The 17,023-nt window shown below is 49.4% G+C and overlaps 1 protein-coding gene across 1 annotated transcript; it reads right to left on the bottom strand.

Annotated features, from left to right (window-relative positions):
* Positions 1–14: 14 nt before the first annotated feature.
* On the bottom strand, positions 15–709 carry LOC127292508 (protein TIFY 5). Its single transcript, XM_051321924.2, has one exon. It carries the CDS (start codon positions 617–619, stop codon positions 185–187), a length of 435 nt encoding a protein of 144 aa, XP_051177884.1. The 5' UTR covers positions 620–709; the 3' UTR covers positions 15–184.
* Positions 710–17,023: the final 16,314 nt, after the last annotated feature.

Raw genomic sequence — 17,023 nt, 5'->3', positions numbered from 1 at the left:
GTGAGGCATACGCATACCAGATTGTGTTAGTATTACCAATGGTATATTGCGGTGTTACAACCTGGGCGCGCGATCTGCGAGGAAGTGGGAGGAATATGTTAGCCATTTGCGGATGCCGGCAACACGCACTACCGGCAGCACGCACCGGCCGGCGGGACAATCTATCAGCTAGCTAGCTGCTGGATCAATATCTCGGCGGCCGCGCGGGCCGGTGCATGTCGTACGGCGATGCGGTCCTGGCCTTGCGCTTCTCGAGGAACCGCTGGAGCGAGCGCTTCATCGACAGCCCCGCCTGGTCGCCGAGCAACGGCAGCGGCGCAAAGATACCGCCCTGGTCAGGAGATGCCGGCGTTGGCATCCACTTGTTGCCCAGGCGGTCGATGTGCGCAATGCCGCCGTCGTCGTACGCGCCAGCGATCTTCTTCCCCGCCGTTTCCCTGCTCGCCGTTGATATGATCGCAATTGCCTGCAGCTCGACCACGTCGACGGCGCCCAGCACGCGCCGGTCGTAGACGATCGTGAGGTTTTTCCTCGGTGCCGGCGCCGGCGTCGGGGTCCCGAGGCGGAGGCTGAGCTCTAGGCCGTCGGCACCGCTGGCTCCCAGGCCGCCGCCGGCCATGTGATCTCGCCTCCTTCGACCGTGACCGATCGAGGGGTTCGATCGCCAAATCGGTCAGCTCTGGCTATATGTAGATACCAATGGGACGCAACGCGCGCGGCGAGTTGACGTGAGAGCGATCTTTTCTACGGCTGAGCGGCGCCGGCCGTGGCGGTTGAGGCCGTTGCGAATGCACGCACGTGAAGGAAGTGGGAAATCTGTGCGCACGCACGCACGCGGGCACGCGCGGGGCGGCGCTGGCCGAAACGATTTCCCAACTCACATTTCCCTTCCACAGCAGTGGCTCGAGCATTCCCACCCGTTTCGCAGTCAAGCCTGGCTAGCTCTCCGACTGGTCGGCGGAGGCGAAAACAAAGGCGGGAGAGTCGGATCTCCTATGTTCTCCGACGGCTGGCTGAAATCGAGTGACCATCATCTATCTATCTCCCTTTTCTTTTCTTGGGGAAAGATCGGGGGCGACTTTTTTTTTCTTTTTTTCTTTTTGAGAAAACGGTGAATCTTTTTTACTTTGAGAAACAAGATCGAGTGACATTTGTACGAAGGATACTACTAATGGGCCTGAGGAAATTTGGGGCGGCCTAGTACAGGCCCACCCTCTCTCCCTGGGTGTATTAATGATTTGAGTAGACTGTTTTCCATCACAACCCAATAAGAGGCGACAAGTACCAAGGTTGATTTTTTTTTTGAGAAGTCGTTTTTTTTCCATCTAAACCAAGGTGAGTTGGGAAATCGTTTCAGCCAGAGCGCCGCTGCCCGGTGGCCTCATCCAGTCTAGCCAACTTCTATTCATGGCGATGTTAGGACATAGAGATAGATAGAGAGAGAGAAAGAGAGGGAGAGAGAGAGATTGGGGCCACGACATGGCAAACTAGACATCGAATGGGTAGAGGGGATAAATAGGAGGTTGTTCGCAGTAGGTGAGCGGGCGGTGGTGCTATTACTCAGGTGTCTCGAAAGCCGATCTGGTCATCATTGAATGGTTGGGTCGCTGTTGAGAGGGACCCGCACATCCAATCTAACATGGCGAGGGTTAGATTTACCCTCATCGGACCCCTACGCATCGGGTTCGACACGGTAGTGCTAGACCAAATAACGGGTCGCTCGCGCTATCGGCAGGGTTTGGAGTGTGTTGCGGTCTGTTTCAGATGCGGCACCCCCAAAGAGCGCTTGGAGGGGGGGGGGGGGGGGGGGCTTTGGTGACTGCCGGTTGAGATGCCCTAAGATCATTGATTGACATCTTTCACTCTTTACACACGGATAGATAGCTAATTAATCTCTTCTTCCCATGTGAGTTGTTGTTATGCTCCTGGACCTATGGGGCGTTGCTGGTGATTTTAATTCAACCCCACACATAGAAGGAGGATGATCAGTTGAGAAACAATTCAAGTGATTTTATTTTGGAAACTTCACCACAAAATAAGTTGGATCCTTCTAGTGTGACACTCTGGCCTAGAGCATGATGGCAGATAGCACGACACTCTGGCACGAGGCGTCATGCCAGATAGCACATAATACCCAGCTTGAGTAGGTGACCTAGCCTGGCTTCTACTTCTAGTGTCGTGCTATCTAGCATGGCGGCCTAAGGGTCATTTTTGTAAAATATTTGAAATAAAATTTATTTTCTGCTAAAGTTTAAAAACAAAGATCAATTTTGTCACTTTTCAGCAGCTTATAAGGGTGGATAGTCATCCTCTCAACGGACAAAACTTTTGAGATGAACATGGCTCTCGAGGTGGTTCTTTGGCTCATATATGTGCATATAAAGTTATTATGAAAAATATGTAAATAATAAAATTTAAAATGTTAAAAATCTGAAATAAATTTTCTCTTATAAATCCAGACAATCTATGTTGGCAGACACGTTTTCAGAAAATAAAACATTTTATGTGGCTTATGTAGAAAAAGATGAAAAAGTTATCTCGTAAATAGTCATATTTATGCATCCAAATTTGTCTTTTTTACAAAAGTTAGCACAAAAAATGTTCCCTTTTCCCGAAAACTTCTGCGCGAATATAGAACGTCTAGATATACATGCGAAATTCTATTTCAGATTCTTTTTGACTTTTTAAGATATGATTTCACACAGTAGGTTTATATACACCCCACGAGCTGAATTGGATTTACCCAGAGCTCTCCTCTTAATTATAAGCCAGTATTCCCCATGAACGGACTTGACCTCCGTACTGTTCAGATGAAGATTTCTTCCGCGAACTTTTAGATGCCACTTCCATTTCATGAGAACCGAAATTCTAGATGTCAATTCCATCGCATGAGATACAAAGAGAACCCCCAAAAAAAATGAAGAGGGAAAGCAGCCGATTCCAAGAGATTGGCGACGGGTGGTTGGATGAAATCTTGAAGTGCAAAATCCGGTGGCGCCAATTTGCCGGAAGAATCAAACAAAACCATTTGGACCCACGGCCGTTGCTGTTGAAGCGAGCAGGAATGTTCTGCTTCGCGCAACTTGCGAGATGAATTGCAGTAACCAAAATAATGAAAGCTGCGTTGCTGTTCTACCTCGCATTCGTGCTAGCTTGGATCGATCGATGGAGATGAGGTGGATCAGTGAATCAATTGCTCAAACGGCACGCGTGCATCACGGCAGCACCAGCCATAGTCGTGCAGTTGCAGTGCACTATATGTGGTGATCAGTCCCGGAGCAGCTCACCACCAATCGATCCAAATCAAGCGAATCGTGTCGTGGCGTGGGTAAGCTCTGGAAGCACGACAATGCCCGCGCTGGCAGGCGTGGCTGACGCCACACGCATGCAGCGGTCGGGTCCGGACCCCGGACTCGGCTGCTACTTGGCGGCGACAATTAAGACAGAAACCAACGAGATGAAGATCGTGCATTGTCGATGGATAGATCGATGGGTCGATTAATTTGACTGTGCACCCGGTGGAAGACCCGGAGGTGAAGAACATGAGCGGATGGTACTTCTCTTGTTAGGTTAACCTAAGAGTTCGAGTTTCTATTCACTGACCCGGAGGTTAACCTAAGAATATAGGAGAGGATGAGTGCATTTCTGAGGGCATCTCCAGCGGCGCGACGCATTTCGGACGTCCGAAATGTCCGTTTGCGTCGCGCGGCGGACGCGAGACTGACCGTTTTTGTCCGCGCGTCCGTTTGCACCTTGGGGTGGCTCCAGCGGCGCGATGCATTTCCGCGTTTGCATGAAATATGAAGTTTCGAAACAACAAAATAATATTCGACGAAGTCATAGTTATTACATTTAAATTTTAAAAAGTCTGCATGCAAATAAGATAGTACTCCTCTAGGCATGATCTGCATGGCCGGCCAATGTCCATTGATGCTCAATCAGATCCGTTTCCAGCTGTTTGGACACGTTCTCGTCAGTGACTTCTACATTTCTATGTAGATAGTCCTGCCAAGATGAAGCTCCAGGAAGTGGCGCAACCAGCTCACCTTGGAAATTCCATTGGTTCTCATTGCGGCCATCAGGACGCTCGTTCTCAACGATCATGTTGTGCATGACCACGCAGCATGTCATCACCTCATGCATGGTCTTCAGCGACCATGTTCTTGCCGGGTGACAGACAATTGCCCACCGAGCTTGGAGCACACCAAACCCGCGCTCCACATCTTTCCTGCAAGCCTCTTGCATCTTCGCAAACCTTCTCGTCTTCTCGGAGTTTGGATTACGGACAGTCTTCACCAATGTGGCCCAGTCAGGGTAGATGCCATCAGCAAGATAATATGGCTTGTCATATGCATTTCCATTGATCTCATAGCTCACCCGGGGAGCTTTGCCTTGCATGAGCCGGTTGAAAACCGGTGATCGGTGCAACACATTGATGTCATTGTTGGAACCGGCCATGCCAAAGAATGAATGCCAAATCCATAAATCTTGAGATATGACAGCTTCAAGAATGACAGTTCTTCCTTCCTCATGCCCGTTGTACGCACCCTGCCATCCAAATGGACAGTTTTTCCAATGCCAGTGCATGCAATCTATGCTGCCAATCATTTCTGGGAAGCCTCTAGACTCGTTGATAGACAGGAGGCGCCTTGTATCCTCAACAGTTGGCTCCCTACAGTAATACTCTCCGAACACGGCAATCACGACTCGGCAAAACCTGTACATGGCCTCAAGACAGGTGCTCTCACCCATTCGAAGATACTCATCGAATATATCCGCAGGCATTCCATATGAGAGTATGCGAATAGCCGTGGAGCATTTTTGGTAGGAGGTGAAGCCTAACGCACCTATTGCATCGCGCCTACATTGAAAGTAGGGGTCGTAGTTTCTGACGCCCCGTAGAATGACCAAGAACAGGTCCCTTGACATCCTGTATCGGCGCCGAAAATATTTTTCCGGGAAGATCGGATTGGTGAGGTGGAAGTAGTCCTTGTGGAGGCGGGCCTGCCCTTCCACTCTGTTGCGCGGCAGGTTTTTGGAGCGCCTCTTCACAGAGCCCCGGTGTTGCGGCCCCGGGTTAGAGGTGAACTCGTGGATCATGGAGGCCGCAGTAGTTGCCAATGTTTGCGTCGACTCATCGGACTCCTCATCGGAAGAGGAGTCGACGACCTCCGAGCGGAACTTGTCCAACATCTGCCACATGTCCATCTGCATGGGTACAAACTGCGGATCAATGGCCGCGCACAATAGCGCCGAAAACACGAGTAAAAACCTACCGGCGCAATTGACCGAACAGGTCATGGGCGGCGCGGAAGGGCGGCGCAACCGGGAGCGTTTCGCCCGAAAACAGCCGGCAGGTACGCGGCGGAGCACGCTCCTACTCTCCCGCGCGGCAAGAACGGAGCCGACGCCGACTACTGCGGCGCTAAGGCCGTACGGCGGCGCTAGGGGTGGGGTTGGTGCCGTCGCACTAGGGCAGGAAAAAGGGGGAACAAGAAGCAAATCGAAGCGGTCGATTTCGCTGTCCCTGACATGCGGGACCGGGTAAGAAATGGAGGACGCTCGGACCGTCCGCCGAGCGTCCGCCGCGACGCAAACCTGACGCATATTTGGGCCAGGTTTGCGTCTCCGCGGACGGCCCGGTCACTTTGCGTCGCCCCGCTGGAACAGGCCCCAGACGCATTTCCGGTCACGACGGACGAAAACGGTCGCTCAGCGTCCGTTTGCGTCGGGCCGCTGGAGATGCCCTGAGCAGCTTCTTTATGTATAGAGAGGAAGGAGTGTGGATGAATGTCCCGTGCTGATCGAATACTTGCTCCTCCAAGTGAGTTTGTGTGCTCTCAGTTGAACATACACTTGGAAAAGAGCCGAAATTAATCTAGCTAGGTATATAGCGTGCATGCTATCGTTTCCGCAGTTTTTTCATGCATCTAGTACTACTATGTCTACCTCTCTCTGCAACTCATTGGCTACATCCATTTATTAGTCACATTACTAGATTTGAAAGAGCCATATATATATTGAAATAATTATCAAACTAATAATCTGTTTGTACCAATGTACTCCCTCTTTATTTTGACAATATGTCGAGCCGGCCAGCGCTCATCTGACATCTGAGCCCACATATATGACAAAACATCGCGTGGCTCACTTACTCCGGCCATGCCCATGATCAGTTTCATTGATTCAGAGGCAGAACAAATCGGCCTATGGTTAACCACTATTATTTGTTGTCGTATTTGTAGCATCTCATGTGGCATGTCCGATATTTTTTGGAGTTTTTTTTACTATACACTACAAGAGAATTGGCATGTAGAGACACTATTTTGGTCCGGTAGAGACACGCTCTTACGTAGTTATAGAGGCACTTTTCATATTGTCTCAAAAGTGTCACTACGGGAGGTGTCTCTACGTGCTAAGGACAATAGTAATAATGTCTTTATATTTTTGAAGACATAAAAGAGGCATTATATTGTGTCTCTAGTGTAAATAAATGTGAAAAAACTGTTAGATTATATGTCGGTTTAGTTTTGCTTGTGTCTCAAGCTAGGGTTAGCCGCTTTGGCCCCTATATATTCTCTGTAAAACCAAACGTATGAATCATCAATTATGTGACAAATCATATTCTTTCATGGTATCAGACACCGATCCGATCTAGGGTATGGCCCCTCCTCCCAAGCCGCCGCCGCCGCCGCCCGGCTACTTCGAGCGCCGCGACGCCCTTATCAACGCCAAAGCCAAAGCTCTTGCCTCCCAACTCTCCACCTCCCTCGTGCTCGCCCCTCCTCCCTCTGCTCTCTCCTACACAGATACAATAGCCGATGTTACACCTTTCATCCCAATTACACTAGATCTTGCTGCTCATAACTATTACCATTGGTGCCATTTGTTTGAAGTTCATCTAGGACGCTGCAATCTTCGCGGGCATATCGACGGCTCCGTTCCGCCTCGTCCCGATGATCCGCAATGGGTCAAAGACGATCTCGCCATCATCCAGTGGATCTACACTCGCGTCTCCACCGAGATCTTCAATCTCGTCTTTCGCAGCGCCGCCACTGCTTCCGCCCTTTGGTCGGCTCTTCGGCAACTCTTCCAGGACAACGTCGACGGCCGCGTCACCAGCCTCAACAACGAGCTCCGCAACACCGTCCAGGGCGACACCTCCATCAGCACCTACTGCCAGCACCTTCGTGCTATCGCCGACGAGCTTCGTGAACTCGGCGATCCCGTGTCCGATCGGCAGCTCATCAACATCCTCGTCGCCGGTCTCAGCAATGACTTCGACAAGCAGGCGTCCTTCATTCCCATGATGCGCCCACGCCCCACCTTCGCCGAGGTCCGCTCCCTGCTGCAACACGCCGACACCACCCAAACTCGCAAGGCGGCCCGTCCTCAGGCCTTCGTTGCCGCTCCTCGCCCGCCGCCTCAACCTCCTGCGCCAGTACCACCACCTCCCGCGCATGCGCCGCAGCCCCCTCCTGGGTGGCGCCCAAGTCCGAACTACAGGGGCAAAAACCCCGTCTGGCGTCCTCCACGCCCGCCCCCGCCTTCTGCGCCCGTCTACAGCACGCAGCCAGCGCCCGTCTACAGCGCCCCACCTCCCCCGGCTCCTTCAGGGTGGCGTCCCACGCAGGATCCATGGACAGGCATGGTCCAAGCCTGGTCGATGCCATGGACAGCTCCTGCCTCGGCTGGCACTCCACCGGCATACTTGGGCGGCTGGACACCCGGCATGCGCCCTCACACCGGCTCTCCAGGGCTGCTCACACCACGGCCTCCTCCGCAGGCGTACTATGCTGCTCCGCCACCCATGTACGGTGCGCCCTCATCGCCACTCTATGCCACTCCGTATGGTGCCGAACCGCCCTCCCCCTACACCAACCCGGGAGGCGGCCTCGCCCCGTACCAGCTGCCGACCATGCCCCTCGCGTCATCATCGTCGACTGCACCACCTCTCCTCCCTACTCCAACGCCAACCTGGGATCAAGCCGCCTTTCTACAGGCCATGAACAATTTTGCTGCTCAAGGCAACTCAGGTACGGACTGGATTTTCGACTCTGGTGCATCTAGTCACATGTTTTCATCACATAATATGCTGTCAAATTGTACTTCGACACCTTTTTCATCCATTACATTAGGCGATGGTTCCACTATTCCAATTTATTGTGTCGGTCACACAACTATTCCATCACCCACCAAACCACTCCTTCTCCGCGATGTCCTAGTAGCACCAGCTCTCATCAAAAACCTAATCTCTGTTCGACAATTCACTCGTGATAATCTTGTCTCCGTTGAATTTGACTATTTTGGTTTATCTGTGAAGGACTACCTGACCAAGGCGGAGATCGCTCGATTCAATAGTTCCGGAGACCTCTACACCATTCATGGCACCTCCACCATCGCCCAGCCCTCCTCCATGCTCGCCTCGGTGGAGCTTTGGCACCAGCGTTTAGGACATCCCAACACCGCCACCATGTCATCGCTCCTTAGTGATTTTTCTATCCCATGTAATAAAGACACTCATGAGCCTTCAACTTGTGAATCGTGTCAACAAGGCAAACATGTCCGCCTCCCCTTTAGCTCCTCCACCTCCTTTAGTACTTTCCCTTTCGAATTGCTACATTGTGATATTTGGACATCCCCACATAAAAGTATTTCAGGTTTTAAGTATTATCTTGTTATTTTAGATGACTTCACTCATTATACATGGACCTTTCCTCTCCGAAATAAATCTGATGTTCACACTCTTTTTCTAAATTTTCAACGATATGTAACCACACACTTCTTCCTTCCCATCCGTTTCATCCAATGTGACAATGGCCGTGAATTTAATAACTTTAGCAATAGAGAATTCTTTCTTAATCACGGCATTCTTTTGCGTTTTTCATGTCCATATACTTCTCCCCAAAACGGAAAAGCTGAACGGTCCCTTCGCACTATCAATGACATTATCCGCACTCTTCTCATACACTCCTCCCTACCACCACAATTTTGGGCTGAAGCACTTCGAACAGCCACCTATCTTTTAAACATACGACCCTCCAAAGCCAATCCCAACACTACACCATTCTTCTCCCTTTTTCTCTCTCACCCAAACTACTCTGACCTTCGAGTCTTCGGCTGTCTTTGCTATCCCAACTCCTACGCCACTTCTCCACATAAATTAGCTCCTCGCTCTGTGGCCTGCGTTTTCCTTGGTTACTCCGATGAACACAAAGGTTATCGATGTCTAGATATGCTTTCGGGACAAATCCACATCTCTCGTCACGTCACCTTCGTATAACACGTTTTCCCCTATGCTACTCGCACACAACCTACTTCCCCCACACCAAACCCACCATCTCATCGTCCCACCTTAACACCGCTTCACCTCACATCTCTTTCAAACCCTGCCCCGGCAGCTCCTTCTCCCACAACCCCTGCCCCGGCAGGCACCTCACCTCCTACTCCTTCACCGCCATGCCCACCCTCCCCTCCTACGCCCGCCATCTCCGCTGCGCCGGGCACCTCCGCTACACCACCCACTGATATACAACACACACAGCCCCCTCCGCCTCACGCCGTTCCTACAACTCAACCCCAAAATGCTCACGGTATGCGCACGCGTGCCAAATCAGGTTTCCGTCTACCTCAAACCCGTCTTAACCTCTCCGCCACCATCTCTATCTCTCCAATTCCTTAAACTTACAAATCTGCCCTATTAGATCCCAATTGGAAAGCAGCCATGCTCGACGAGTTTAATGCTCTTCTTCAAAATGACACATGGCAACTAGTTCCTCCTCCCACAGGTGCAAACATTGTTTCTGGCAAGTGGGTTTTTCGCCAAAAGTTTCACTCTGACGGTTCTCTCTCTCGCTATAAAGCACGTTGGGTCTGTCGTGGTTTTTCCCAACAACATGGCATTGACTACGATGAAACCTTCTCTCCCGTTGTCAAACCAAGCACAATTCGAACCGTTCTTAGCATCGCCATCTCCTCATCATGGCCTGTTCATCAACTCGATGTCAAAAATGCCTTTCTCAATGGTCATCTAAATGAAACTGTCTACTGTCAACAACCTTCAGGTTTCGAAGATTCCACTTATCCCTCTCATGTCTGTCTCTTAAAGAAATCCTTATATGGTCTTAAACAAGCTCCTCACGCCTGGTTTCATCGTTTCTCCACCTTTATTCAAACTATAGGCTTTTCTCCATCTCATTCCGACTCCTCTCTCTTTGTCTTTCATACTGACACTCATACCGCATACTTGCTTCTCTATGTAGACGACATTGTTCTCACTGCCTCTACGCAAACTTTCCTTGATCATATCATCTCCCTTCTTAGCACCGAATTTTCTATGACTGACCTAGGTCTTCTTCATCACTTTTTGGGTATTGCTGTCACTAGAGATTCTCACGGCCTCTTTCTCTCTCAGCGTCAGTATGTTCTTGATCTCCTCACACGTGCTGGTATGCTCGATTGTCAGCCCTCTCGCACTCCAGTAGACACTACTTTCAAACTCTCTTACACGGGTGATCCTTTTTCTGACCCTTCACTTTACCGTAGCCTGACTGGTGCACTTCAATATCTCACTATCACTCGTCCTGAAATTTCCTTTGCCGTCCAACAAGCCTGCTTGTTCATGCATGATCCTCGCATTCCACACTTTAATCATGTCAAACGCATTTTGCGATATCTCAAAGGTACCCTCGACCATGGTCTCCACATAAACTCTTCCTCCCCTACTACTTTGACAGCATATTCTGATGCAGACTGGGCTGGTTGTCCGGACACTCGTAGATCCACGTCTGGATACTGTGTTTTTCTTGGTAACAACTTGGTTTCTTGGTCTTCGAAACGGCAGGTTACAGTTTCACGTTCGTCAGCAGAAGCAGAGTACCGGGCAGTTGCACATGCTGTCGCTGAGACGGTATGGTTGCGTCAGTTGTTATCGGAGCTTCACAGGCCCATTCACCAGGCGACCATTGTTTATTGTGACAATATTTCAGCAGTCTACATGGCAGGCAATCCTGTCCAGCATCGGCGCACCAAGCATATAGAGATTGACATTCACTTTGTACGGGAAAAGGTGGCTCTGGGACAAGTTCGAGTTCTGCATGTTCCTTCCTCCGCTCAGTTCGCGGACATCTTCACCAAAGGACTACCGACTACACCTTTTGTTGATATTCGTTTCAGTCTCAACGTTGTTGAACCCCACGTTGATACTGCGGGGGGATGTTAGATTATATGTCGGTTTAGTTTTGCTTGTGTCTCAAGCTAGGGTTAGCCGCTTTGGCCCCTATATATTCTCTGTAAAACCAAACGTATGAATCATCAATTATGTGACAAATCATATTCTTTCAGAAACCATGTGAAAAGCAATACTCGAACTCATGATCTTAATGATTAAGACTTAATCCATTAACCATCTCACCCTTTCACAAGTATATGTTGATACTGGAACAAATTTCTAATTAGTATTTCCCACCATGGCCCAAACATATAACAAATGTCTCTAGAGAACAAGCAAAATGCCTCAAATATTGCCTCTAGAGGAAAAGTAAAGACATACAATGAAGTGTCTCATGGATTGCCTCTTGATAACTTATCTATAACACTTTTGGAGTGTCTCATAAGTTGTATATAGAATGAAAATTGCAATACCTTACAGAAATGTCTCAACTAATGTCCCTACATTTGAGACTATTTCTGAAGTGTCTCAAAAAGTGCCACTACAATATGCAAAATGTCTTAATGTGATTTTTATTGAGGCAAAGTAGGAAGTGTCTCTAGTAAAATGTCTCTATGGAAGGTTTTTTTTGTAGTGATATAAGCTCGTGTATACATTTGTACATATGATAGTGTGTTTTTGCATGTATTGAACTCAAAAAACTCCTGGCTGCTCGTCCCTCTTCCAATTGTAGTTAAGTTTTCTCTTTGTTCTTGCTATGTGGTTTAATTATGTCACTGCCTTGTAGTTCAATTCATAGTTTTGTTCTGGTTTTGTGAAGCTTCGCAACTTATACTATCGTTACAAAAAGAATTCTCATGGCTTTCGATACCCATTACAAAAATCCAAATACTCCTAGGAAAAATGACAACATTAGATAAGTTGTTAGCGGTGGGCTCAACCAGCCTACCAGCAGAACCACCGTACAAAACATACATCCTTACTTCACCGGTCAAAAAAAGTCGAGTTCACTCCTAGGTCATAGACATCGATCACAAGAGCCGCTGGGACACTGTATGGAAGCTATGGGCTGGAAGAAAGGCCACTGGTGGAAAAAGGGCCTTTGGTCGCGGTTGGCAACTGCCGTTAGTCGCGGTTGCGCAACCGCGACCAAAGTAGCGCGACTAAAGGCCCCCCCCCCTTACGAACCGCGACTAAAGGCCCGTCCACGTGGGCCGCAGGCGAGCGCCAGGGCGGAGGACCTTTAGTCGCGGTTCTTCTGGCCAACCGCGACTAAAGGCCTCCGCAGGGTTTAGGGTTTAGCCCCCCCTCCCCCTAAATCTGGTTTCTTTTTAATTTGTATTGTTTTATTTCTTTTGGGTTTTAATTTTGAAGGAGTTTCACATATTCTACGGTACTACATACATGCATATGAATGTACAATTTCAAACAAATTTGAAATTAGAACCAAAAAGAATTCAAGAGGAATATACAATATATATTCAATATCGGATGACCATATACAATATATATTCAATATCGGATGACCATATACAATTTTGAACAAGTTTCCATCCATAATTTAGTGCATATAAAGATCTACGTCATCGTAATGGTGTTCTCCTCTAGGATCGATGACTTCCCTCGCAAACCATCCAGCTAGTTCCTCTTGAAGTGGTCGGAAGCGAGCTTCTGGACTAAGCGTCTTCCGGAGGTTATTCCTCAGGATGTTGTTCTCACACTTCTGGTCCCGCTCATTGCAGTATCTCCGGATCCTCTCACAAACATAGTATCCACATAGATTGGTCCCCGGTGGCTGAATATCCCCGATCGTCCGCACTGCCATTTTAAAATGTAGCTCTTTTTGAATTCACCGACCTTGGTATCTACGAACCGTCTCCAAACCCTACGAGGCAAAGAAAATTAAATGAACAAGAGAGTTATTAATTAGTTACTTGATATTAGGAAATGATGAACGAAATAGGCCGATCGATATAGAGCGCAAATGAATGAAAATAATTACTTTTGCATCATTTTTCTCATGTCGGCCCAAAGCGCCGGATCCATATTCAGAGAGTCGTGGACGAGAACTGAGGAGGTCTGAAATTGAATTACCATAAGAATCCAGTGGAACCTGCGGACACGATACATGCACGATCATGCATAACTCATCGATTAGCCACATACCATGCATGGAGTAAACAAAAGAGAATGTGCTCAAGACAGAAACACTCACCCAAAATGGTAAGTAAATAGAATATCACTTTTGAGTTTCTGTTTTCTAATAAACCGCCACGAGTCATCCTCGACGTCGGCGGGGTGGTGGTCTCACACATATGAATTACCCATTTGTCGGTCAATGAACCCAACATCATGGATGTTCCTTATTCGCATTTCCCGCTTCTTCATTCTCGCATAATAGCGTACACAACAAGATAGTTAGGACAATATATATATATATATATATATATATATATATATATATATATATATATATATATATATAGTGCAGGCAATGAACGAGATGGGGTAGAAATTAATAAATCACTTACGAACGTAGCAGCGATGATAGATTTGTCGAGGTCGCGCAGATTGAACAGCTGGAACAATTCACTCAGATGAATTTGTACATAGTAATGTTTGAAGTGATGCTCATATCTAACTTCCGCATAAATATAGTCTTTGGCGTTTTTAAGTTTTATGTAACCCTTGTACCAATTTAGCAGACCTTTCATTTGTCGAGGTAGATCCTCTTCCTGCGCAGGCTCGACGAGAGGGCCATTTTTCACATATGTAAATACTACGTCCTTCATTGGCGCCTCATCAAGGCCTAACAGTGCACGAAGAGTGATACCTAAGTCGGCCGCTTGTTCTCTGGCACTCGTTACAGTCAATCCATGTGCTGCCAAAGCTGCTATGATATCGGGGGCATCCGGACCGGCGGCTTGCACTATGAGCGGGGCGATCGATTGTTTACTTTGTTCCCCGAGCTGGGCAACTTCTTTCCCCCTTTCTAATTTTTTCTCGGCCTCCTCCAAGGCTTTCTTCTCCGCCAACTCTTGGTTCCTCTTGAACACGAGTGCTTGCCTACGAAGTTCACGTAAATAGTCGTCAGGCAGATTCTTCGCGGCTTGGGACGGTGTGTTCAAAAATGACTTAGCCCAGCTCTTTTCCTTGTCAGAAAATACTTGCTTGGGCTCGGGCTCTCTTTTCTTCTTGCAGTCCGCCTTCCATTTCTCATATTCAGCAGCCGCGTGTGCGTCGACTTCCTCGGCACTACATTCCCAAGGCCTTGTGGGGAGAGGCTTCAGTGATGGCTCTGGTATCTTTGTGGTTCTAGGTACATAAGGGTCCGGGTTAATAACCCAGGACTGCTTACCTTCTTCGCCGGAGGTGGATTGGGGGGCGGTGTCTGATCACCCGCCGGACGAGGACTGGGGGGCGGCGTCTGCTTACCCGCCGGAGGTGAATTGGGGGGCGGCGTCGGCTGACGTGAAGGAGGTGTAGGTGAAGCACCACCACCACCACCGCCACCGCCACCGTCACCGCCACCGCCACCGCCACCACCACCACCGTAGGGGGGTGGACTTGTTGGCGCCTCGCCTGGAAACTTGATAAATTTCTTCTGCCATAGAATGAACTGGCGCTTGACATCTCCAAGTCTTTTCACCCCTTCAGGTGTAGCAATGTCAATGTCCAGGTCCTCAAACCCTTGGACTATCTTCTCCACCGTGACACGAGCATAGCCATCTTGAATGGGGTTGTTGTGGTGGAGTGCTCCAGGTGGTAAAGCACTGCCGATGGCTACCTTCATGGACATGTTCCCGATAGGATAATACAGATGACATGCTTTCATCTCCTTTATATCGTCCACGGGGTAGCGAGGAGGCTCCGGTGCAGTAATTTCGACCACCAGAGGCTCCGGTGCAGTAATTTCGATCGTCGGTGCACCAGCCGGTGAGGCCTCCGTGGAAGCCACGCTGCTTCTTCTCCGCTGCTGGCTTCCGAGATCCATTGGATGATCTTCATGCTGCGCCCGAGCTGCATCTCTTTCGGCTACTAGTACACTCACGGTTTTCTTCATCACATCCATTTCCGTTACCAACTTCGCCACAACATCTGCATCCCGATCCATTTTTCTCTTACGGCTTCTGTAACCGTACGGGTCATCGTTCTGGGGGAACCCTACTTTCCACGGAATGGGCCCCATGCCTCGTACACGTCCTCCGTGTTCAGGATTCCCGAGGGCTTTTGTCAGGGCGTCGTTCTCTCTGTTGAACTTGATCCTCCCCTCTTGAGCATCCCTCATTGCCTCAATAAGCTTTTGGGTGGGTTTAATTATTTTGCCCCGATAAACACACTCCCCTGTCTCCGGAGTTCAGCGATCCCCCATGCCCGTACCACCAGCTTTTGGCCCTTGGGTCCCATCCCTCCGTACACGGACGGATTCCTCGCGCCCTCGGCTCGTTCTCCATCTTCTCCCACTTAGGCTGCCAAAAGCGATACCCTCCTGGCCCCATAATATGATTGTACTCCTTCTTGGCCGCATTCTCCTTATTTTTTTCGATATTTCAAGGAACTGCTCCGATTTCTTTTGCTTCACAAATTCTGGCCAATCATGTTGCAGTTTCTCATATTGTCCTTTGAAATCCGGAGTCTTGCCCTGCTTGACAAAGTCATGGGCTAGATTTTGCTTGTATTTCCAGAATGCGTTGGACATCTTAGAAAGAGCGAACTGTTTGACTAGCTTGCACCTCTCCTTGTTTTCCTGAATCTTGTTACCCTTCTCATCGTATTTGCGGTATTCCGGAGGTAGAACGAAATGTTCCATAAGCTTGTTGAAGCAATCTTTTTTTGTTCTCTTATCGACAAAAGTGAAACCAAGACGTGCCTTCTTTGGCTCATTCCACTCCTAGACGGTGATCGAGACGTTGTCTCTAACAACGGCTCCGCATTGGCTGATAAACTTGGTGGCGTTCTTGCTGGGCTCCAGCGGCCTGCCGGTTTCTTCATCGACAACCTCGATGGTGCATGTTTCGTTTGGTTTCATCGTCTTGGTTGCGCCACGCTTCGACGACGTACTCGATTTTTTCGACGATCCGGCCGAGGGCTAAAATAAGAAAGAGAGTCGCGCGCGTTAGTACACACACATTTATTCAAATCAGTTAGTTTGTATCACCAGAGGCTCAATGTATATATATACCTCGGCGCCGGAGGTGGTTGCTACTTCCAATTGAAGATCGTCGTTTATCGACGTTTCTTCGGCATCATCTTGCTGACGGCGCCCTTCATCTTCACCCTCAAGGTTCAGATAAGAAGAGATATCATCTTCTTCTTGTCCGGTCGGCACATATAGAATATCGCCTTTTATGATGCCGAACATATGTTCTTCAAGGTTCGGATCATAGTTGTCCAGAATCGGGTCAGCTCTATCGTCCGCCATATGTCGATCTGAAAACATGTAGTCAAAACAAATTAATTAAGTGAAGAAGGGGGGCGGTGGCGGTGGCGAAAGGGCGGTGGCAAAAGGAGGGGGCGAGGAAGGGGTGCGCGCGGAGTCGGAGTCGAGACACAACACATGCATATATGCGGGGTCACGGTGGCGAAAGGGGGGTGGCGGAAGGTGGGCGCGCGGTGGCGGTGGCGAAAGGGGGGCGGCGGTGGCGGTGGCGCCGCCCCCTCGCCGCGAACACCGGCGGCCGGCGCGTATAAGGAGGGGGAGGCGAGGGCCTCGCCGCCCCCTCCGTATACACGCGGGGTCGGTGACGAAAGGGCGGTGGCGAAAGGGCGGCGGTGGCGAAAAGGCAGTGGTGGTGCCGCCCCCTCTCGACCCAAAAAAAAACACCGCTCGTATACGGACGGGGCGACGAGAGG

The sequence above is a fragment of the Lolium perenne genome, chromosome 4 (genome assembly GCF_019359855.2).
Source record: "Lolium perenne isolate Kyuss_39 chromosome 4, Kyuss_2.0, whole genome shotgun sequence".
Lineage (NCBI taxonomy): Eukaryota > Viridiplantae > Streptophyta > Magnoliopsida > Poales > Poaceae > Lolium > Lolium perenne.
The sequence above is the reverse complement of the archived record's forward strand: the minus strand, read 5'-3'. Positions and strand labels throughout refer to the sequence as shown.

Excerpts from the sequence above, each read along its gene's own strand:
- LOC127292508 (XM_051321924.2), bottom strand. The coding sequence starts at position 619 with ATGGCCGGCGGCGGCCTGGGAGCCAGCGGTGCCGACGGCCTAGAGCTC.